Source organism: Notothenia coriiceps, unplaced genomic scaffold, assembly GCF_000735185.1.
Source record: "Notothenia coriiceps isolate Sejong01 unplaced genomic scaffold, NC01 NC01_scaffold00004495, whole genome shotgun sequence".
NCBI lineage: Eukaryota > Metazoa > Chordata > Actinopteri > Perciformes > Nototheniidae > Notothenia > Notothenia coriiceps.
In genome coordinates this window covers 643,675-666,984 of record NW_011337196.1, presented here as the reverse complement: position 1 = coordinate 666,984, position 23,310 = coordinate 643,675, and the positions used below count along the sequence as shown (strand labels likewise).

At 39.1% G+C, this 23,310-nt stretch overlaps 2 protein-coding genes across 2 annotated transcripts in view; both read left to right on the top strand.

Annotated features, from left to right (window-relative positions):
• egfra (epidermal growth factor receptor a (erythroblastic leukemia viral (v-erb-b) oncogene homolog, avian)) overlaps nt 1-13,665 on the top strand; it is an 18,461-nt gene extending 4,796 nt beyond the window's left edge. The window contains exons 3-15 of the mRNA XM_010767633.1: nt 2,496-2,536; nt 2,696-2,837; nt 3,099-3,221; nt 4,230-4,328; nt 5,483-5,668; nt 6,013-6,168; nt 6,892-6,967; nt 7,721-7,867; nt 8,016-8,113; nt 8,212-8,379; nt 10,466-10,513; nt 10,626-10,719; nt 11,728-13,665. Of these exons, the coding sequence (XP_010765935.1) occupies nt 2,709-2,837; nt 3,099-3,221; nt 4,230-4,328; nt 5,483-5,668; nt 6,013-6,168; nt 6,892-6,967; nt 7,721-7,867; nt 8,016-8,113; nt 8,212-8,379; nt 10,466-10,513; nt 10,626-10,719; nt 11,728-12,071 (1,668 nt within the window). The 5' untranslated portion in view covers nt 2,496-2,536; nt 2,696-2,708 and the 3' untranslated portion in view covers nt 12,072-13,665. The remainder of the gene's footprint in view (nt 1-2,495; nt 2,537-2,695; nt 2,838-3,098; nt 3,222-4,229; nt 4,329-5,482; nt 5,669-6,012; nt 6,169-6,891; nt 6,968-7,720; nt 7,868-8,015; nt 8,114-8,211; nt 8,380-10,465; nt 10,514-10,625; nt 10,720-11,727) is intronic.
• A 1,868-nt stretch (nt 13,666-15,533) lies between these two features.
• npc1 (Niemann-Pick disease, type C1) overlaps nt 15,534-23,310 on the top strand; it is an 8,624-nt gene continuing 847 nt past the window's right edge. Inside the window, exons 1-13 of the mRNA XM_010767655.1 lie at nt 15,534-15,675; nt 17,847-17,975; nt 18,113-18,219; nt 18,607-18,752; nt 18,992-19,159; nt 19,291-19,540; nt 19,686-19,768; nt 20,288-20,658; nt 20,850-21,076; nt 21,433-21,533; nt 22,061-22,163; nt 22,274-22,463; nt 22,657-22,839. Of these exons, the coding sequence (XP_010765957.1) occupies nt 15,598-15,675; nt 17,847-17,975; nt 18,113-18,219; nt 18,607-18,752; nt 18,992-19,159; nt 19,291-19,540; nt 19,686-19,768; nt 20,288-20,658; nt 20,850-21,076; nt 21,433-21,533; nt 22,061-22,163; nt 22,274-22,463; nt 22,657-22,839 (2,136 nt within the window). The 5' untranslated portion in view covers nt 15,534-15,597. The remainder of the gene's footprint in view (nt 15,676-17,846; nt 17,976-18,112; nt 18,220-18,606; nt 18,753-18,991; nt 19,160-19,290; nt 19,541-19,685; nt 19,769-20,287; nt 20,659-20,849; nt 21,077-21,432; nt 21,534-22,060; nt 22,164-22,273; nt 22,464-22,656; nt 22,840-23,310) is intronic.

Genomic DNA, 23,310 nt, shown 5'->3' with positions numbered 1-23,310 from the left:
AACAAAATGACTTGGGGTGCATCTGAGATTACAGGGGGCGCAGCAGTAGTAGGTTTACATGAGCAATAGTGGCCGGCAACAGCAATGAAAAATAGCATTGAGGTTATGGTCCCCAATGAACAGATTATGGCATTTGTTATGTTTTGAAACCAAGCAAGTGAGAACATTTCAAGTGAGTTAAAAGTGCAATCCTGAAATATTTCATATAGTCCAAAGTGGATTATGGCAAGGAAAAGCACAAAAGCTTCAAAACTGTACTGAGAAAACAAATGAGAAAATTGTAAAGCAAGGCAAATATTATTTGAACCAGCTCATGGTTTGAAATGGCAAACATTGAAAAGCAAAAGTATTATTAAAACCATGTACTAAATAATCACTTTGGTCCCATCATATACTCTGGGAAGAGAATATTTACTGTGCTTAAAAACTGGTATCACATCATCATGTGAGGTTGACTTTGTGACCTGGAGAACATTTCAGCTGCAACATCAGCTCGTTGATAAGCTTGGGATATGAGATCTGTTTGTAGCCATTCTTGGTGAAGGCATCTGTGCTATTGTATGCATTATTTTTGACCCAACATTTCTACAGGCATGGCAGAATATGGCTCTATTTTCACATGAATGTTCTAGCCATTGTCTATTTTTATACCACGAGCTGCAAAATGACCGCCTTACCCCACTGTACAGGCGGGTACTTGTTTAGATATATACCTGGGCAGGCTCTGTTTTGCCGTGGTATCCTGGCACCTGCGGGCCGCAGAGGGGCGGCGTAGTTTCGGGCGACGAAGACTGCTGCTCCGGGGGCGAGTCAGGCTAGTGTCCACAACGGAGGGTAACGTGATGTCAAGCTAGTGNAAGGAAGAAGGCAGAGAGGAAGTAAACAGAGAGGAAGTAAACAATCAATCAATCAATGTTTATTTATATAGCCCAATATCACAAATGTTACATTTGGAGACAAATGTAACATTTGTGATATTGGGCTATATAAATAAACATTGATTGATTGATTGTTTACTTCCTCTCTGTTTACTTCCTCTCTGCCTTCTTCCTTTATCTGACGTCCAGTGCTCCGTCTTTTAACCTCTTTTCCTTTCTCTTTCTTGATCCTCCTTAGCAACCTTCATTATAGTCCTTGACAGTGATCTGTACTACTGTATTAACAACGTGTCACATGTTAAGAATTTACAATCAGAATCCAGTATTCAACTAAGCCGTGTAATACAAATTGTTAGTAGCCTTAATGGCCTACACAGTTGTTATGCTATACCACATTGCCCTTCACTGGATGTATAATGAGCTGCACTAAACTACATTTTTGCATTTAAAATACCTAGCCATTCTTTTGCGGTTATTTTGGTGAAAGTAACTCAAAAATAATATAAAAGTAGTGTAACTCATTACATTTCAGAGACAGTAATATTGTAATGTAACTTAATACTTTAAAAAGACAGTAATAAGTAATATGTAATATATTACATTTTGGAAGTAACTTGCCCAACACTGGTCACTGCACCACTCTATTAAAGATGGTCTGTTCTTTGCCTATTCCTGTTAAATGTTCTTTGAGTTCATGTTATACAGAAAATATTGTAATGATAATCTTATCATCAACACATATATACAAGGCAAGGTATAAGGCAAGTTTATTTATATAGCACCTTTCAACACAAGGCAATTCAAAGTGCTTTGCAAAAAATGAAAGACATTAAGAAAATGGCATTTCAAATCAGTCATTAAAAAGCAAAGATAATAAAATAAACATTAAAAGAAAAAAATACATGGATAAAAGTTACAGTGCAGTTTAAGATGTGAATAGTTCAATTAAAAGCAGCGGCAAAAAGAAAAGTCTTCAGCCTGGATTTAAAAGTAGTCAGAGTTGCAGCGCACCGGCAGGTTTCTGGGAGTTTGTTCCAGATATTTGGAGCATAATAACTGAANATATGTTAACCTTCATTATAGTCCTTGACAGCGGTCTGTACTGCTGTATTAACAACGTGTCATATGTTAAGAATTTACAATCAGAATCGAGTATTCAACTAAGCCGTGTAATACAAATTGTTAGTAGCCTTAAGGGCCTACACAGTTGTTATGCCACACCACATATGCCCTTCACTGGATGGATAATGAGCTGCACTAAACTACATTTTAGCATTTAAAATACCTAGCCATTCTTTTGCGGTTATTTTGGTGAAAGTAATATAAAAGTAGTGTAACTCATTACATTTCAGAGACAGTAATATTATAATGTAACTTATTACTTTAAAAAGACAGTAATATGTGATATATTACATTTTGGAAGTAACTTGCCCAACACTGGTTAAGAAACAGAATTTGGCTGTCAGGGATAGAACAAAATGTGTGGAGGCTGATTGCAAAGCCTTTCAAGGATTGTTTTAGCATCATATGTAAACAATGGACTCATAAATACCCGGTGATTCTGCAGTGTGAAATAGAAATGATAGTATTCAAACTTTTTTGCATTGATTTATTCACAGTTGCAGAGGGCCTGGTCTTGAAGGCTGCCAGAATAAAAGGTGAGTAAATATAGTAACACTGATGCTGAAGGATAAACTAAGTTAGGCATTCTCATCTCTCCTTCTCTCCTTCTCTCCTTCTCTCCTTGTTTATTGAATTTGTAAATGTGCTCTGTTTTCCCTGCGTTGTTAAATGAGCTCCCACCTGTCTCTCGGCAGCTCTGGCCTCTCCATGATCGCGGCTGGTGTTGTCGGTGGGCTGCTGGCTGTTCTTATTGCAGGCCTGTCTGTGTTTGTGTTGATGCGCCGACGCCACATCAAGAGGAAGAGAACGACGCGCAGACTTCTGCAAGAGAGAGAGGTGAGATGAGGGGACTGAGTCACCACTCTTGTAGAGACATCAAGCTGTCGAGAGGGGCTTGTCTTTGATCATTTACAGTGAAACAAGCCTGATTTATGCTGAGACGGTTATTTTTACCCATCGTCTTTTGCTTGTAAGGGCAAGTGCAGGCATCTGTTTCAAATGATATATACAGTATGGGACTTTTCTCAATGTTTACATTTGTTTAAAGACTCTCTGTTTGTGAGACTGTATATAATATATTCAATCCTTCCTTTCCAGTTGGTTGAACCCCTAACTCCTAGTGGAGAAGCACCAAACCAGGCTCTGTTGCGAATCCTGAAGGAACCCGAATTCAAGAAACTCAAAGTGCTGGGCTCAGGAGCCTTTGGTACAGTTTACAAGGTAATAACACGTTTAATGCTGTTTTTTGTCTCCAATCACCTTTTTGGCAAAATTCGGCTCCAGCGTCGAGCTTTATTAGAGCTGGAGCTGAGCAGTTCTGCATGTGCCAAGTTTACATAACCAACACCCGTCACTGTTTTCGCTCATCTACATCTGTTGTCAATTTTTCAATTAAAAGACACATTTCTAACTTGCCAGATCATGCATGAGTGACTCCACTCAGTGTACATTTACTTAGTATTAATCTCATCAGGATATGTTTTTACACAGTGACATTGTGGGGACTAACTTGTCACACAGAGACAAAAGACTGATCTCTACTAAGTTTTCTTTTAGGGTTGATTTAAGATTAATCTTTGGGTAAATCTACAGAGGGAAAATGTAAATAAATCCAATATTCTTACTGAGAACAAAAACAAGTGAGTGCGTGTGCTTTTTAATGATTAAGAGCCATTTCAGTTTTAGACCTTGAGGGACATTTTGTAAAGTAAGGACATTCAAATGGCTATTTGAGTGTTAAGATTGTGTTATAGGAAAAAGGTTGGAATAAGGTTAAAGGACTAGGCATTTAGTTAAAGATAGTCAGTGTTGGAAGAAGTCAAACTACCAATTTCGCCCTCTTTTAATTTCAATTCATAGTTCTGCATTCATTCATTTTCTTAAGCAGAATATCATAAAAGATAGCATGAGAATGTAGTTTGAGGTTTTAAAAGCAATTAAGCGATTTGGGGCGGGTCGCTGTTGAATATCACGTATGATTGTATTACTTTATTTAGGTCGACTACATGAAGTGGAGTCAAAAGAATTATAGTACACTCTGAAATGAAACATGAAAGTAGCATAAATAGAAGTACCTTAAAGTAAATGTGCTTTTCCCACTCCTGGCAGGGTTTAATTTGAGCAATACATGAGCGTCACTGTTTGTACATTTTACTGTACATTTGCATGTTTTTACTTGTGTTCAGTTGATGATTCAAGTGTGCAAAATAACAAAATGTGTCCATACAGGGCCTGTGGGTTCCAGAGGGAGAGGATGTGAAGATCCCTGTGGCCATCAAGGTTTTGAGAGAGGCTACTTCACCAAAAGCAAACAAAGAGATCTTGGACGTAGGTTTAGTGATTCATGTGGTACATTTTGTAACTCTACGCTTACTGTAATACTGAGTCAGAACCAAAACAGCCATTCATTTAAAAATACATGTCCAAGAATGCTACAGTGTGTGCTACTGGTAGGAGAAGAAAGTCAAAAAGTCTGTGCACATTATCACAATATAATAAAATATAATGCTCAGAAGTCGGAAGTAGTTGATTAATATGAGAATAATTGCTTCCAGATGTCAAATTAATAGAAGGGCCTCCTGTAATACATAGCACATGCAACTTTAATTTAAATGTAAAACTTCCTATTTTCTTTGTATTAGAACGTGTCAAGTTTCTACAAAGTGACCTGTTACTGGCCTGTAAGGAAATGAGATTAATTCATTGGAGGACTGAGGTGGGCGTTGCTTAGTAACCCAAGGCAGAGGTGTTCTGGAAAGGAATGTAGATCTGTAGCCGCACTGAGAGAGCAGCCGGCATTATGATAACTGATGAATGTGCATCTTAAATACTGTGATTTTGCGATCATGTTTCTCAGTCACCGTACATCTGGAAGTTGAATCAGACATACGCGTCCTCTGAACCTTTTGCCTTGGGGGCAGAGGCGTGTTTTTTAAATTACAGGGCTCCTAATAATAAAGTGGCTATGCACTGAACAATGTTCATACTGTAAGAGTCCTGTGGATAATGTTTGGGGTACATTTAATGTACTCACGGCTGGAGTTCTCCTTAATAAAGCTAAGTTCAAGTGCTGTTTGCACGGTTTGGAGGCAGCCTGTTGATGGTGGCCTGCGAGGATTATCCCCATGGTTCTTTCTTTAATTCGCTTTTCTATTATGGTGACTGAGAGTTTCCACTTGCAGCTGAGCCACATAAAATATGCTTGGCTGGCTATGACTGCTGCTAAGAAACTTATCACCAAACACTGGACATTTAAACAAATGTCATGTTTCTTATGCTATCAGTTTTTTTCATTGAAGATGGAAACGGCTGTGCGAAGTATTTCTGAAACAGACAATTTATTCGTAGCTATTTTAAAATAATATGAATTGTCTCCTTTTTAGATCTAGATAAGGGGGTAAAAAACGTTTGTTAGTTTCACCTGACTGCTTCCAATTTATATAATGCATTAAATGAAAAAAAGATCTAACTGTGCCCCACAGGAGGCTTATGTGATGGCCAGTGTGGAGCACCCCCACGTGTGTCGTCTGCTCGGCATCTGCCTGACCTCCACAGTGCAGCTCGTCACTCAGCTGATGCCGTACGGCTGCCTGCTGGACTATGTCAGAGAGAACAAGGACAATATCGGCTCCCAGTACCTGCTCAACTGGTGTGTGCAGATAGCCAAGGTGAGAGAACAGCTTGTAAAGGCATCAACTTACATAGGGGGTGGGTCTGTTAAAAAGCTACATTGAGCTTTACTTGCAAACACAAAACAGTTTATCCTGTCTCTATGTCTACCAGATAAAAACTAAATAAGTGGGGTTTTTTTGCAGGGCAAGTTTTGTTTTGGCAACTGCTAGAAAGAAATACTGTTGACTGCTATGATGTATTTGTTTATGATGACAGGTTAATCAAGAGAGCACTTTTATATCTTGGATCAAGCAATGTTTACATGCCATATCAGACAGCTTTTGAAAAAGAGAACTGCGCTTATGGAACAACTCGTACTCTATCGTTTGTTTGACTAAAGGGTATGAACTACCTGGAGGAGCGCCGCTTAGTACACCGTGACTTGGCAGCGAGAAATGTTTTGGTGAAGACTCCTCAACATGTTAAGATCACCGACTTTGGTCTGGCCAAACTCCTCAACGCAGACGAGAAAGAGTACCATGCAGATGGGGGAAAGGTCGGTGTCTGTCTGCCAAAATCATTTCCAAAAGAATGTAATACATCCACATTTGTAGTTTTGCTCTAGATTGTAGCTATTGTAAAAGAGACATGACAACAGAAATGTTCCTTCTCTTATAGATGTTTCTTTGTGAGACTGAAAGCAATATTTTCCACAAAGAAAATATGTAGTGTGTGTTTGCTTATAAATACAGGGGGACCTGCATTATAGACATTCTGTAGCGCCCAATAATGTAATGGTTTCACAATATTATCATACATCCCAAATATTTGTATTATTTTGCTGTATTTTGTGACACAAACTAATCAAATCCATTGCTACAATTGAAATCTATTATGTCTATGGTAAATGTTATCATTTCCAGATAAAAAAGGGATTTTTGTACGTTAGACTATTGCAATTCACCACCACTAGGTGACAGTGTAGTTACTTGTAGTATGTGTTATAGACAGTGATTGATTTCAGTTCAACAACAATTCCTTCTACTGATGAATTGATGGCATTAATCTTGCCAGCAAAAATGATCTGACGCAGCACCGTGCTGTATTCATTAAAAGACAGCATTTTTTTTGTAGGAAAATATGTTCTATGTTAATGATCCAGTGAAGCCTATTGTCCAAATGTAATCAAAGGCACATTAGGGGGGCATTTTTATATTATTATAGCCTTTTTGGAAGGTGGCAGATGAAAAATATAACGTCACTTTGTTTTGTTCTGCAGGTACCAATAAAATGGATGGCTCTTGAATCTATCCAGAACCGAACATACACACACCAGAGTGACGTATGGAGTTATGGTGAGTCTTTACGTGGAGAACACATGCTCTGCCTCTAACCCAGTGAGGCATTAACACTGCTTGCGATGCAGACTGAGCTCGGATCGTTGTGAAACTTCAGATATGTAAAACAGCTGTGCTTCTATACTCCTGAGTTTTGGTGACAGTCTCACTGGAGGAATATTTATTCATTGCCAAATAAAGAGCTTAAACAGCGAAGGCAGTATTGAAGCTAGGATGTTGTTTTTGGATCAGTCAACATTTCAAAACAGAAATTGAGAACATCTTGATAGCATCTGCGAGTTTTAGGACGCAGGTAACACACCTACACAGCAGCAGTCTCAAATGGGCAATAACACAACAGAAGGGATTGTTGCCACAACCCACGTTAGTATTTCTTCCAGCACCAGCAGCACAGGTGCCAACACACTGAACAGCTTTCTTGCATTGGTCAGCCTCCAAATCTTCTTTCTCCCGAGGGTTTTGATGATGCCTTCCGCTCAATATGGCGAAAGCATCAACAGATCCTGGCAGAAGTGACAAGCTTCCTTTCCTCCTTTTCCCCCTTCCTCAGTTCCTCCAACACAGATATGCATCCTGCTAACTCCCACTCCCGCAAGCAGAGCCAATTTGTCAACATAGTGATTTTGATTCTGTGTTATATTTGGGAAGCTTGCATCCTGTCATTCTCATTTCCTCTCTTTTATTGGGAGCCATACAAAGTGAATGACAGCTCAACAGACTGACATATACCAACTGTCCTCCTCTCTGTAGGCGTAACAGTTTGGGAGCTGATGACATTTGGGAGCAAACCGTATGATGGGATTCCAGCCAGTGACATAGCTGGGGTCCTGGAGAAAGGGGAGCGACTGCCTCAACCTCCAATCTGTACCATCGACGTCTACATGATCATGGTGAAATGTAAGTGTAATGGGCTATGTTTAAAACCATTTTTTAATAGTGTATTCACATGATGTATAACTTTTTGAATCAGATTCTACAGGTCAACTGTAAGTTTTATATTATTTCCTTGTCTAATGAGAATATTTGCTGATGTGTGTGTGTACAGGTTGGATGATTGATGCGGACAGCCGACCACGTTTCCGGGAACTTATAGCTGAGTTTACAAAAATGGCACGAGATCCTTCTCGATATCTGGTCATTCAGGTAGGATTTCACATCACATCTTTACTCACAGTTTATTTGTCTTTGGATAAAACCATTGTACACCAAGCTGACTAGCTACATGTTATTTTCTATCCCAGGGCGATGATCGCATGCACCTACCGAGTCCTTCAGACAATAAATTGTACCGCAGCCTGATCAGCGGAGATGGCATGGAGGACGCTGTGGACGCTGACGAGTACTTGGTGCCACAACATGGCTTCTTCAGCAGCCCGAGCACCTCCATCACCCCGCTGCTTCACTCCACAGTAAGCTACTTCCTATTAAAAAGTCCCAATCAAAGGTTGTGGAAAAGGTGTGTCTATGTGTATCTATCTCTCAGGCTCAGGTGTCAATAGTTGAACTTTGGCACAGATGTTGGCAATAGCTGAGAAAATGATGCATCCTGGCACAAACAAAACTAAGATGGGATTTATTCAATGCCACTGCTGATATATCAGAAAAATCTTTCAGAGATGAATCCTTTCTGCTTTGTGGTCGGTATTTTAAATGCAAAATGAATGGTATAATTTAGACATTTCTCACTTTATAAAGCCTCTAAAAACCTTACAAATCTAAAGCTGCTGAAACCACTGGTCCAATTCAAAAATGTTAATGCACTTTCAGGCCAGAAGAGTTGTTTTTTTTGTTGGTAAAAGTATTTTAGGCAAACAACCATGTACTGGCTAGCAAAATAGTTATTATGCAAATGGCCTCTGAGTCACTCATCGTGAAGACTGATGCATGTGTATGTGAAAGGTGGAGTAGTTTTACTGAAATGCTTACACATACATTGTATACAATGTATATACAGATTTGAAAATACTAAGCTACAATTAGTTGCATTAAGCTATTACAGTATTACCTGATCCACCACATTTACTTCTATTCATATAATGGTTTTACATATATTGGAGATCCAGAATATTATCACAATATTGTCCTGAGTAAGTTTTCAGTCAATACAGAGTTAACTGTAAAAAAAAAAGTAAATGTAATGATACACAGATACCTTTACATACACACACACACATTGAGTCACTCACATTGACCTTTTTTCGAAACAGTGTAAGAAGAGTAGCTTGCCAGATGCTACGGGGGAATGATTACATTTCTCAGAAAAACAGCAGCAATAATTTTTGATTAAGAAATTGCACCACATGCACCAGGAGTGCACATTTTACCGACATGCAGTCAACTGTTTGACATTTTAATTGTGCTATTTTAGCAGTGTTTTGGGAAATGGGGTTTCTGCATAAATCATTACACTGAGAGACGTAGTGGAAATAAACTCAGTCATTTTTTCAGCTTGTTGGAAGTAATTAGCTTTCACATGAAACATAACACTGACAGTTAAACTGAATCCAGGTGATCGAACAGCAACAGTCAAACTGATTGACCTTAAGTGGAATTCAAGCAGGTAGTCGTACCTGACTTGAACCCTGCTCATATTCTGTTTAACTGTGACCAGAGGGACTATTTCTCCACTTCCTGACCCCTACCCACTCATCCTCATCATCTTCCCCTCTCTCACATTTCGTCCCTGCTGCCCTTTGATTGATGAGAACTGAAAAGGAGAACTCTTCTACCTCAGGTTCAGTGAAGGCCATGCGTAGGTCTGGCTCTCACACCTGGGAACATTGCCCGCACTAACAGCCTGGTTAGCCGATACAAACTTTAAAGTTTGATTACCTTTGCAGGCACCTTTAAAAAAATCTGCGTCCAATAAAAGCTCAGCCGAGGCCTGCTTTTGTAATATCACAGAAGGGGCATGGCCCACTGTGGTCAAGTTTTTTTACAGATGGTTGCTCCTTCGGCGTGTTTAATTTCCTTTTCTTGTTGAAAGTAATTGCATCGCCACAGCTGTCACTTTGTTCTCTGTATTCGCCCGGTTTCCATGGTTTTAACACCATTCACAGTCCTTTCACTGGAGGATATGACAGACACAACAAAGCTGGTGAGATTGCCTGAATGAATATGAATCGGCTTGACGGACGTTTATTTCGATCCTCATCAGCTTGTACAGAGATGACAGCTGTGGTTTCTCTGGTACCATAAAAACACATTATTATCACTTTTCAAAGGGAAGTAAACGTCCCCTGGGAGGCTTGAAAATAAACCACAGTGACCGAAAGTAAATATTTGCCTAATTTAAAATGAGCACTATCTTTGGAGTATGCATTGAGCTGATAATGCCTGTCCATTTAAATGGTAAACCTTTCTTCACTTAAAGTCTACTTTATGGTGCACAGAGGCTTATTAAAATGTGTGATGGATGTATTAAAAAAAATTCTTGCTCTGCATTTAAAGTGGTGTCATCATGAGATATTAATTCATGTCTATGTTCATTTACAGAGCCTCAACAGTAGCATTGGAACGTGCCACGGCAGAAATGGCATATTGGTAAGACGAAATCAATCATTTTGAACTTAGAGCAAATTGATTTCCTCTTTGTATTATTTCCTTTTTGAGTTTTATGCACCACAGCCCTAAAAATGTCCTTCATTTGTTGTAGAATGGATTCCCGAGCAGAGATGGCAGCATGGTCCTCCGATATATTCCTGACCCCACAGACAAACTTTTAGATGACGCCTTCCTACCATCTCCAGGCAAGTATCCTCTAACTTCAAAACGCTTCAGTGGCACCACTATTTGATGTATGTAAAGTGAATCTCATTGAGAAAGTGGGCCATCTAGTGGACAAGGTGCTGTACTTATTGCACCGAAAACTTCTTTAGTATTGGTGGATGCAGTTGAGGGATGAAATGAATAGTGGCAGAATTAAGGCTGTACTCTTGACCATAACAACATATATTATCATCTATATATTAGCAACAGTACCACCTTATTTATATTTTTCTAAATTCCATACAGGTTGTTTTTTTTGTCTCGTTGAGAGCACTAGCATTAGTCAGCAACCTTTTAGTACCCACAAGCTTTGCAATTCTCATTGTTCTTTTGATGTCATCAGAATGTACTTCTTAGTTAAAAATAAATGCAATGCTTTTCGACAGCACTAAACTTCCTTGAATGAACCATTAGGGAGACTTTTCAGAACCTATGCTCCTCAAAAATGTATTGACCCCTGATATAAGTAAAGCAAATGTGCTGCTCACTGTGATAAGCTGGTTGCCTATAGCATGTTTAAAGTATTTTGTAAACCTGGTACTCAAATGTTTTTAGTATTGCCCTTCAATTGCAAGAGCCATATTTCTAAGAGATTCTTCAAAATCAATGCAGACAAGAGGCATAGACATCCCTATTTAATAGTTATAGCCCTTGTAATAATGAAGCTTAACAATCACTTGATGCTGCATTTCCCATAATGTGTCTTAATAGGCATTCACTTGTTTTAAAAGTCATGCCCATATATTACACAGAATACATTATATAAATGTTTTGACAGTTTCTGTCTGAAAGTTTGGAAATCAATCTGCAAACTTTTTGGTTTGACAATGATCCACAGTGATTTAATGACTTGCAGTTAATGGTCTGAAACATACCACCATTATGTTCTGTTCATTTAATAAATGACCTGCTATTTTCTATATAAGCTGTGTGTACACTTAATGAGAACCTATCAAGTGTTGTTGCTAATGTCACTGACTTTCTTACAGAATACATGAACCAGAACGAAGTCTCTGATGTGATGAATCCCATCTACCAGCACCCGGGTCCTCCTCGCACCATGCTGCCCACCATCTCCTCAGACGACACAGAGTCAGATTACCTGAACTGCTTTAAAAACGAGGCAACTGGACCCGAGTATCTGAACGAAATCCCGCTCCAAGCCACCCACCCACTCCACTCGAATGGCACGGTCCACAGCGTTCAGAAATACCAGCCACAGAATAGCATGGACAACCCGGATTATCAATACGATTTCACTCCCGCCTTCAAGACCCACGCCAACGGACACATCCCAGCGGCGGAGAACGCAGAGTATCTGGGCCCAGACTGAGGTCTTATTGGATACAGACAATACGTTTCCTGTTCCATTAAGGAAAGGCATTGATGTCTTGGATGGGAAAACATAGCTAAGTGGTACCATCAATTATCATTTATGTTAAGTGACACTTGGCTGAGCTTTCCGTGTTGTTTGCATGCAGCCACACAAAGCCCCTCTCGTTTCAAAGAGTTGTTCTTACTACAAAGGACTTTTTCTTGATGAAAATGGCACTCTTACAGGACTCAGTTAACCTGAGAGTTGCTGGAAAAAAAGCACTTCGTTCATCTGTTGTAACCCCTGTCAGAAAGTAAAAATCGCGTTTGAATGTTATGCACCAAATGCTGCAAGTGATCCTAATGTGTCAGTGGAGGCAGAAGCTCTACTGCAAACAACAGCAACTGGCAGCTCAACCCCAAAAAAAACTAAGGTACATGTGTTGCAGAAACATTGGTTGTATACGCAAGGGACACAGTGGTGCGCTCACTTGACACTGAAGTGAAGGCTTAGAGCGTTTCTCTGGGGTGACGGTAAGACGATTAAAGGGTTTTAAGAGTAAAATGCTGGCTGGACTGTTGGGGACCTCGGAGGCCTGACAATACTCATCCTGAGGGATGAGTCAACGAGGAAACAAAATGTTGCAATGTACAGAATGTATAGTCAGTTTAAATGGGAAACTGGTGAAAAGTTTAAATATGTTACTTTTATGGTCTAAGACAGTTCTGTATGAACTTAAAATGGGTTGCTTCCTCATTTAGATGGAAACAAAAGAGTGCGTGATATCACACAAACTATAAAAATAATGTAACGGTAAATAGCAATTGCTATTGTTGTATTTACACATCTGTGTTTACAGTAGCTGTTGGAAATTAGCAGGACCTCTGTGGCATGGGCCATATTTATGTGAACCCCAAAAGTGAAAATCTGAGCTTTTTATCAGTATCGCACTTTAGTGTGTGTGCTTGTAAAATGTTATACTTGGGAAGCTACAGTAAAAAGTAAAGGGAATAAAACGACCTCTGTTTAAATGCATATCAATAGTTGTACTTTGTGTATGTTATATTTGTCCACTTGTTTGAAAAATGCTGTTAGGACTGTCTTAGTCATGTCAGTAATGTGTTTAAATTTTAGATTAGAAGTGTTTCCCTGTAAACGTGAGTTGTTTTACAGACTATGAATAGTTTCATGTCTGGTCAGAAACAAATATTTGTTCTGATGTATCTGTTTTATTACCTGGAGACTTGTATTTGTTTGAATTTCTTTTTTTAACAAAAGTGTATACAGTTGTTTCACGCCGGGTGTTGACACCATATCTATGAATTTGCTCTTAGCTTTTAAGTCTTTTAGTCTTGCAAGAGCATTACATTTGCAAATATTCTTCCTAGTTTTAAAGGAAAATATTATTGTAGCAACATGAAAGCCTACTTTTGCAGATTTTACACAGGTACATGTACAGAAAACAGAGATTATACTGTAATATACCCCAAAATAGTCACCTATAATTTATACACAGGGTTGTCACATCATACATGAATATGCACTTATTCCTGAATTGTGATCATATCATTCAAAGGTGAACATGAATAAATCTTTTTCTATGGAAATACCATTTGTCTGTTTTCTTTTCCCATAGCTTTAAAAAGTATAGGGTGTGATACAGGAAGAGGGACTTGTGATCCCAGTGATTTATCTACTTAGTCTTTTTATCTTGATTCCTGCAGAACTTCAAGTAGCAATTTGATGAAACACTCTTGGCAGATAATAAGCATCTTTTTCCAATAAACAGATTGAAGGTGGTGTTTGCATTGATGTTGTTTATTCTCCTAAAATATGGTAATGCCTGCAGTCTTTAAGACTGAAGAAACTACAATAAATTAAAATGTTGACCTGTGTGGAAATTAGTAGATGAATCAATTTGATTCATTTATTATAATGAGTTAAGAGCTCAGGATTTCTGAAAAAAAATGTTTTAACTTTAGAGTTAAAGATGATAAAATCGAGTACGGGGTTAGAAATTGGCTTTTTAAGTTTATATTTTAGTTTTGCCAGTTTTAGCGATGTTTGAGTTGGTTTCAAATCCTAAATATTTCTTAACCCTTAGATGCACGAGTGACTTGTTTGATAGTCCTATACCCCCCACCCTAACCTTCCCTTATATTGTAAAGTGATTTTGAGTCCTTGAATAGCCCTATAAAAATATAATGTATTATTATTATTATACTGACAGGTATCAGATCTTGCTGTGTAAAATAATCTTCCTGACAGTTGTCACTTGTGATGTAGTCTGTGTGGTCTACAGTGAATGTATTCCTGACAGCAANGGAATAGCTGGAATATGAAATGATAAAAAAATGTAATTACAAAGATACTTCAAGAAAACTACCTCACCGGGTCCAAAAAGACCCACTTATGGAAGCTTGGGGTAGTAATACAAAAAATACAATTTCTTAAAATGTATAACATTTAAATTTGAAATTTGAATGTCATGATATCCAAAACATGTTTTTTGAGGAATAGCTGGAATACGAAATTTAAAAAAAATGTAACTACAAAGATACTTCAAGAAAACCACCTCACCGGGTCAAAAAAGACCCCCTTATGCATCTAAGGGTTAACAACATCTATTATGTTTGATTAAGCATAAATTAAAGTGAGGGGGGAAATTCACAGTAAAAAGAGCGCATATCAAACTTGTTGTTTTATGTATTTTTTTATTACATATTAAGATTTGGATATCATGGTTTTTTTGTATTATTATTATCAATAATTTAATTAACAATGATAATAATTTGTCTTTCTTTCTTAAATGCAAAAAAAGATTGTTGTTACTTTTGTTTTACATGGAAGTACTCTGTAATGTTCATTCATGCATTGACATAAACTGCCTTATTTAATTAAAGAAAAGTCTATCATGCATGCCTTTAAGGCAAAGGCAATACTACTTCAGGATGAAGATCCTTAATTGACTCATTTGTTTTAATTTGTGTACATTGAAGTTTGCATGTAAGCATTGTCTTCAACAATTGTTCGTTCAATGACAAAGTATGATTTTAGTGTATCTCAAAATGTAAACTTTAATATCAATTGTACACTTCTAATAATCTTTGTATTACTAATTGGTCTTGACGTTTTGAGAATTATGTAATTTGTATTTATATTTTTTCCGATAGGAAATACTTTAGATATCCAATTTGCTATCTTCATAAACCATGTCCGTACTTTGTGGTTTCTCCTGCAGTGTTCAAACATGCTTTACTTGTTACATACTACACCCAAGTAAATGATAATACAATAAAATACAATCTTGTGAAATAAAATAAATAAAATAAAATTGAATAAAATAAATGTGTAATAACAATTTAAATTAATTAAATACAAATAAATGAGCAGTTGTAGTGCGTACTAGGCATCGCTAGGTGGCAGCACTGAGGCAACAGTTTGTCTCCGCCCCGAGCAAATAATCCGACGTAGAAGAAACATCAACAAGAATGCGAAACTTCATGCGGACTGTCACTTCGAATCGGTCGTCTCAGTAAGAGGGATGGGAGTCCTACCAGGGAGAAGCCCTTTATCTTTGCTTTTCTTCATTATTCTCTTGTTGGAGGGACATTTTCGATGGGTAAGTGAAACCTAAAGCCCGATTTCTTGTGACTAAAAACATGACTCAGCTCGGTCGTTGCTACGCTGTTGTTTATCTGAGTCGGCTAACGAAACTAGGACGTTTAGCTATTTAAGATTTCTACTCTTGTTTTTATCCCAGGGCAAAAATAGCGTTAGTCGCTCATTGGCTTAACAGTAAACACAACATAATGGCTACCAACATTGCTAGTTGCAAACTGCACAGCACGACACAATGATCACATAACCTGTTAGCTTTGACATGTCTCACAGAAGGGTACAGGTTGTATCTTTGACTGAGCCGGTGTCGAAATAAGTTTCCTGCTCACCATCATGCCTTAACAGATTTAAAATACCCCCTAATTTGCATAACTATTCAAACAAAGCTTAGGTTAGTGTGTTCATGACGGTTAATGTTGTAATTACCCAAATATGTTAATGTTAATACCTCACAAAACAAGTCATTAAGCATGTAGACCTTAGGTGGCTTGAATGCTAGGTGCAGCTAGCTACATACATTTAAATATCCATGTTTGGATATGTAATATCTTTGTTATGCAATAAATAGGAGTTCAGATAATGTAATCATAGTGACAAGACATAGGAATCTTGAGTGTTTGTTTGTTTGAGCAGCAGTGTTCAAGGGTAATATTAATTACTAAGAGAGTAAGAATACATACAAGGCTAAATGAGCAAGTAGTACATGGACATTACAAAAGGAAAGACAGCAAACATTTAAAACAGATTATTGATATAAAGGTGTAATAAACAAAGTCCACTGTTCCAGATGCTCTGCTGTAGTTTAATGATGAGTACTCTTTTTTTACACAGACACCATCAATTATATATCAAGTCGATTTAGAACAACGATGTTATTTCACAACAAACGAGACAGGAACGGATCTATTCCTCTGATTTGATTGAATCAGATGTAGATACTCACTCATCAATAGTGTCTCCCTTGCATTGTTAGCATTCCTATTCATGTGGTAATTTGGTCAGCCCACTACAAAGGATAACCACTTCGAAACTGTGCTAAAACAATACATCAGAATCTGATTGATCATTGCTGTTTCAGTGTAAATGTCTGCAACCTCCTGGTTAAAGAAGTATGATGTGGTACGACTATTGTAAAACTATTGACTGTTGGGAGACTGCAGATAAGCAGAAAGGGATTTCTTTAAAAGGTGTGTGTGCTAGTTCCTTTAGTTGGGTTGGGTAGGGTAGGGTACATAATATTTCTGTTATGTATACAAACCACTTTAAACAAATATTGCAGTTTCTGATCCTTGCCCAATAAATCCACCTTTTTTACAATTAGTCCTAAGCAAGTTGACTTTGGACAAAATGTTATTATTGTACTGGCTTACTCTGCATCTTTTTGAAACACTAGCTGAAGCAATAATGACACACGAAAGCTGTCCTTGAACTATTCTCACAAGAAGCAGTAGGACGGTGGGTAAGACTGTGCTTACTCATAAAAAAGTTTGTAGAGTAAGTGAATTAACTTCCCCTCTCAACAAAGAACACGTGATCGCTCTCATGCTGAATAAACACACAACGGACAACTTTGACTGCAAAAGCTATATTGTTTTATACATTTACTTGTAATTCTATGTTATTGTATTTTTTCTACCATATATTCAAAGAAAATGTTTCAAGTGCTCATATTGAACTTTTCGTTGTAGACAGCGGCTGTTATGTTGCAGTTATCTTTATATGCTTGAAACATTTTTGCAGAAGTGAAATTACTATTTCCAGACATTCAAAGCACGAGATATTAGAAACAAAGGAAATGAGGCATGCCTAGAGGTTTTCTGTGGTTATATATATATATATAAAACCTCGAGGTAAATAGGTAGAGCTTCAACATGAGATCAGAGTTGTCCTTTTTAGCATCCAAAACCATGTCGCATGTCACATGGCCTTTTGTGGCATTTTTGAGGAACTATTGGTCTGTTTGGACTCTCTGTTTTCATTTGTTGGCATGACCTTGTACTTGTCCTTAATAGATATGAATAGAAGCAGGCTCCTATCATTAAAAACGACATCATATTTAACAGACTCTGGAAAAAAAAAAGAAGAATATTGATTGGATCCGAATAGACTAATATGTTTTTTGCTCTAACACTTCACAAATCATCACTGTTTCTTTTTTTGTCTTCCTGCCAGGTTGAGGCCCAGCACTGTGTGTGGTATGGCGAGTGCGGGGAGTCCGAAAAGGTGCCCGGAAAGAAATACAACTGCAACTACACCGGTCCTCCCAAACCACTGCAGCACGAGGGTTACGAACTTCTCACGGTAAATACAGTGTCATGATGCTGTTATTGATCACAATTGATGTTCAAAGTGCTCTTGTGTGACATGATTTTGCACTGTGTAAAAACTATGCTAAAGTGCATCAAAGTGACCTCATTCCTTTTTGTGTTTACTCACAGGAGCTTTGTCCTGGATATGACTATGACAACCGAAGCCTCTGCTGTGATATGAACCAGCTGAACACTCTCAAAGGAAGTCTCCAGCTGCCCCTTCAGTTCCTGTCTCGGTATGCGCTGCGCTTATAACATTAACTAATGATGCACATGACATTCTTGGAAGGGCAGTATCATTCCCTTTCCTGAAAACAAAGAGTAATCTTCTCTTTTGACAGCATGTGCAGCTTAAATGTCATATACTGTTATTCGAACATGCAATCCTTTGCTTTCCATGTTTCAAATAATGGGTTTAAGACAGACTGGCTCCCAGGCCAAATGAATATGATTTGATTAGGTTGGCCTATTTTCTTATCTTTGTAATCTTTAATTACTTCACTGCATACTGTATTGCCTTGTTTTTGCCATGAAACTATTTTATTATTCTTAATGTCCTGCACACACTCCTTTTCTTCATGTTGTTCCCTTCTTCCTCTCACACTCACTTTGTCTTTGTGCAGTTGTCCCGCCTGTTTCTTCAACCTGATGAACCTCTTCTGTGAGCTGACATGCAGCCCTCACCAGAGTCAGTTCATGAACGCCACCAAGATCGAAAAAGGCAACGTGGTGGAAGTGCAGTACTACATTGGACAGACATTTGCTAATTGTGAGTTCACAGCCAAATGTTGAAGTAGATATGAAAAGCAGCTTCACCTTCATTATTTCATGTCAGCTGAGTGTACTTTTTCCAGTTCCCTACTCAAACATACAGTCATGGTAACGTAATACAGTAGGTGACTAACTGTTGTAATGAGTCATTTTGGTCAAATAAAATAGGGAATGAACCCTTTAACCTTTGGAATATCTTGAGCCTCGCTCTAAAATGATCAAATTGAACTTTTCCAGCCATGTACAATGCCTGTAAGGACGTCCAGGCACCATCCAGCAACGTGAAGGCCTTATCACTGCTGTGTGGGAAGGACGCAAAGGACTGCAATGCTACCAACTGGATCCAGTATATGTTTGATATCAACAATGGACAGACTCCCTTTCCTATCCTCCCAATATTCACAGGTAAGTCATTCATGTGTGTTTCTTTTATAGTTCATGATCCCGCTGTAGAAAAAAATACACCTACTGTTTCTTTTCAGCAAGTTAAAAAGATGTTTACCTGATGCTTTTTCTACGATTGTTTTTGGCTCTAGACGCCCCTGTGTCTGGTTATACTCCCATGACCAACAAGACGTTCGCCTGCACAGAGGGCCTGGATGACGGGTCGGGCCCCTGCTCCTGTCAGGACTGCACAAACGCTTGCGGGCCCAGACCTGCTCCTCCCCCCCTCCCCCCTCCCTGGCTGATCCTTGGTATGGACGCTATGACCGTCATCATGTGGATCTCATACATGGCCTTCCTGCTTATCTTTATTGGAGCTGTAATAGGAGTCTGGTGTTACCGGTAAAGGACATTGTTTTGTTTTGGCTTTCAGATTCATGTGTCATACCTGCAAACCCTTATCCACTGTGAAAAGAACATATTGTTTTGAATGCTTGCTTTAGAAGCTTGTATCAAATTGGCTTATGTTTTTTTTGTTTTCATGCAGGAAAAGAACTGTCCTTTCTGAATACGGCCCCATATTGGACAGCAATAACCCTTTGTCTCTCAACGGGGACAATCCTGAACAAGGTATTGTGATGCTTCAAACAAGTGAACAGTTTTCTATTCTTTCTGATTATGCTAATTTCCAGGTTCATATTTGTATTTTATTCCTCAACTCTGCTTTAATATTCAAACTGGTCTTTATTGTTCTCATACTGCCTGTGCTGCAGCACCTCTTTTCACCCTCTGTCTGAAACCAAGTCTGCTCTGATTGGTTAACTGGCTGGCTCTGTTGTGATTGATCAACTGCTTAGAGATGACCCGCCCCTTAACCTATCATGTACAATGTGTTGGACTGCTAGCCAATAGAAGGGCAAGTGTTACATAGTGATCTATGTTACAGAAGTACACAAAGGAGTCCAATGGAGGCATTTCAGACAGGGGGGGGGAGAAAATCCCTCTGGGGGGAACTTTAGGATTTTAGCCTTTTCAGAACATTTACATACACAACAAAACCTGTATAACTCACTACAGCGAAGGGAAAACCCTAACAAGCAAAGTAGGGCCTCTTTAAATAAGACATTTCTCTGTCTCCTCTCCTCTTAGTAAATGCATCATGCTGTGAAACCTTGGGTGAACGCTTCGAGAACTCTCTGCGGACCCTCTTCACCTCCTGGGGCTCCTTCTGCGTGCGGTACCCCTCTGTGGTCATTCTGGGGAGCCTGATACTAGTGGTGGCCTCCTCTGGGGGCCTGATCTACATGCGCATCACCACAGACCCTGTGGAGCTGTGGTCGTCTCCGAGCAGCCAGGCCCGGCAGGAGAAGGACTACTTTGACAGCCACTTCGGACCCTTTTTCCGAACAGCGCAGCTCATCATAACCACTCCAATCGTCGACCCTTTTCTCTACTCTCCATACTTTGGAGGATCTGATGTCCCATTCGGAGCCATCCTGCGTAAAGACATCCTGCACCAGGTTGGTTTGTGTGAGAAATGATTTAAAAAGAGGAAATTAGCAATATTTGGTTATTCAAGCCGCTGTGTTTTTGTATAAAGAAGCTTTGTTCCTGTCACCAGGTTATAGTTACTTTGCATGAGAACAGCAGCTGCACTTCTGAAACTGCGGTTCATTTAATTCTCTTTTTTTGACTTCTTTCTTTTTTCCAGGTGCTGGATCTGCAGCTCCAGATAGAAGACATCGTAGCCACATACGAGGGCCAAGACGTGACTCTAAAGGACATCTGCTTGGCTCCGCTGGCTCCGTACAATAACAACTGCACCATCTTGAGTGTCCTCAACTACTTCCAGAACAGCCATGAAGTGCTGGACCACCTCAAAGGAGACGACTTCTTTGTCTATGCTGACTTTCACAGCCACTTCCTCTACTGTGTCAGGTGATTTATTTTTTTCTGGTTCACACAATATTTTCCAGATAAGCTGGCACTTGTCTTAAATGAGTCTTATTTTCCAGCAGAAATCTGTAGAAGTTAAGGAAACGTTGATCTCGTAGAAAGGTTATTTTGAACCTCTTTGTTGAAGCTGAACACCTGCGGCTCACAAACCAATGTTCCAGACTCTTGCATCTGCATTTTTCTAAGAACTGTCGTGTGTGTTTTATTTAAATAGTCCAATCAGACTTCCTCATTCTTTGTCACACTGCTGTTCCTTATCTGTCTTAAATGCACAAAAATAAGATGAGGTAACGGCACATGTTCCAGTTTATTAACTCTGTTCCTCTTTTCCTCCTCAGTGCACCAGCATCCCTCAACGACACCACTCTCCTCCACGACCCGTGTTTAGGAACCTACGGTGGGCCCATCTTCCCTTGGCTGGCCCTTGGGGGTTACGATGGTGAGCTAGACTAACACTGTTAGAGGGCGGAAAACGGAAGCCACTTTACAACTTCTCAGTAGATGGTTATATTGCACTAAGAAAAAAAAAATCTGTGCACGTTGTGTCACTAACTTTCTTGGTGTGAATCCAAAATGTTATCCGTAACACTTGATATTGTGCTCTTTGCAAATGGTGCAGTGTTGCCATTGCCATTATTTGCAGCCCAAATGTTATTGCTGTCACCTTAGTATTTATAATAAGCCCTATAATACATTCTAAGGAGTTTCTGCAGCAGACATGCAAGATGTTTGCAATAGTAGTATAAATGTAATCAAGAACAAATATAATTTCCACTTCCTCTAACTATCATGAGAGCTGCCAAAAACCTTTATTTGTTATTTCTATTGTATCTGGGCTGTTGTTGTCTCGTTACCAAAAGGAATGCTTAACTTTAACTGCCACTTCAATACACTTTACACATTTGGTTGACAACTGAGGATTTTTAAAGTGACGTTACAATGAATGTCTTTTTTCCTGCATAACAGAAACCAACTACAACAACGCCACTGCTCTCGTGATCACCTTCCCCCTCAACAACTACCTGAATGACACAGTGAGGACGGGCAAAGCTCGGGCATGGGAGAAAGAGTGAGACAACTACTTATAAAACTCATCAAAAAAAAAAAATGTCTTCCCATGTTAATGTTGTTCCTTGCAACTCATTTACTCAATGTAATTATTGTATGTGTGCTTTTCAGGTTCATCGATCTCATGAAGAACTTTCAAAATCCCAACCTCACCATAGCCTTCAGTGCTGAGAGGAGTATTGAAGACGAGATAAACAGAGAAAGCAACAGTGACATCAGCACCATAGTAGTCAGCTATGCCATTATGTTCATCTACATCTCCCTGGCCCTGGGGCACATCCACAGCATTAGGAGAGTGATGGTAAGCGCCCAATCTCACACCTATTACAATGAATCACCGCAGTCGTAAAACATATGTCATGCTTTTGCGACGCAAGAACTTTGATTGAACAGAACTAGTCAAACGCGTTTGACGACTTCCTGCTACTCTAACCTAAAAGGGAGCAGCTAGAGAGAAGAACATAACCTAATCCTCCATCTTTCCCCCTGCTCAGGTGGACTCTAAGATTTCTCTGGGTATCTCGGGGATCCTGATTGTGCTCAGCTCTGTGTCCTCCTCACTGGGGCTCTTCAGCTATTTCGGCATCCCCCTCACCCTCATTGTGATCGAGGTCATTCCTTTCCTGGTGCTGGCTGTTGGAGTGGACAACATCTTTATTATAGTGCAGACATATCAGGTAACCACCTCCCACCCAAATCCAGTCAAATGTTACACAATGACCCAGTGACAGAGAGTGTATTGCTTATGCTCATCTTATGTAACCCCTTAAAGGTCACCTATTTTCTACATCAACATGTGTCCTCTCTGTGGAAAGAGAGTCTGAAAGTTTCAGGAAAAAAAGATTCGCTCACTTTTTGTCCTGATCTATTTATAACAAAACATGTCTGAAAAAATGAGCTTTACTCATATTTACTTTTTAATATCTACTTGCACTATATTTTTCTGTTTTTCTGTATTATTGTGTTGCACTGTTGGAGAAGCCTGTGACCTAAGATTTTCAACGACATAACTAACTCTGTAGCTATGTTCGTATGAGAAATAAAGAACCTTGAACCTTGAGCTGATCAGATCTTGGCCACTTTATGATGTCATAATGATGTTTTGGCTTGTGTTACCAATCATCAACAAAGGTAACCCCCCCCCCCCC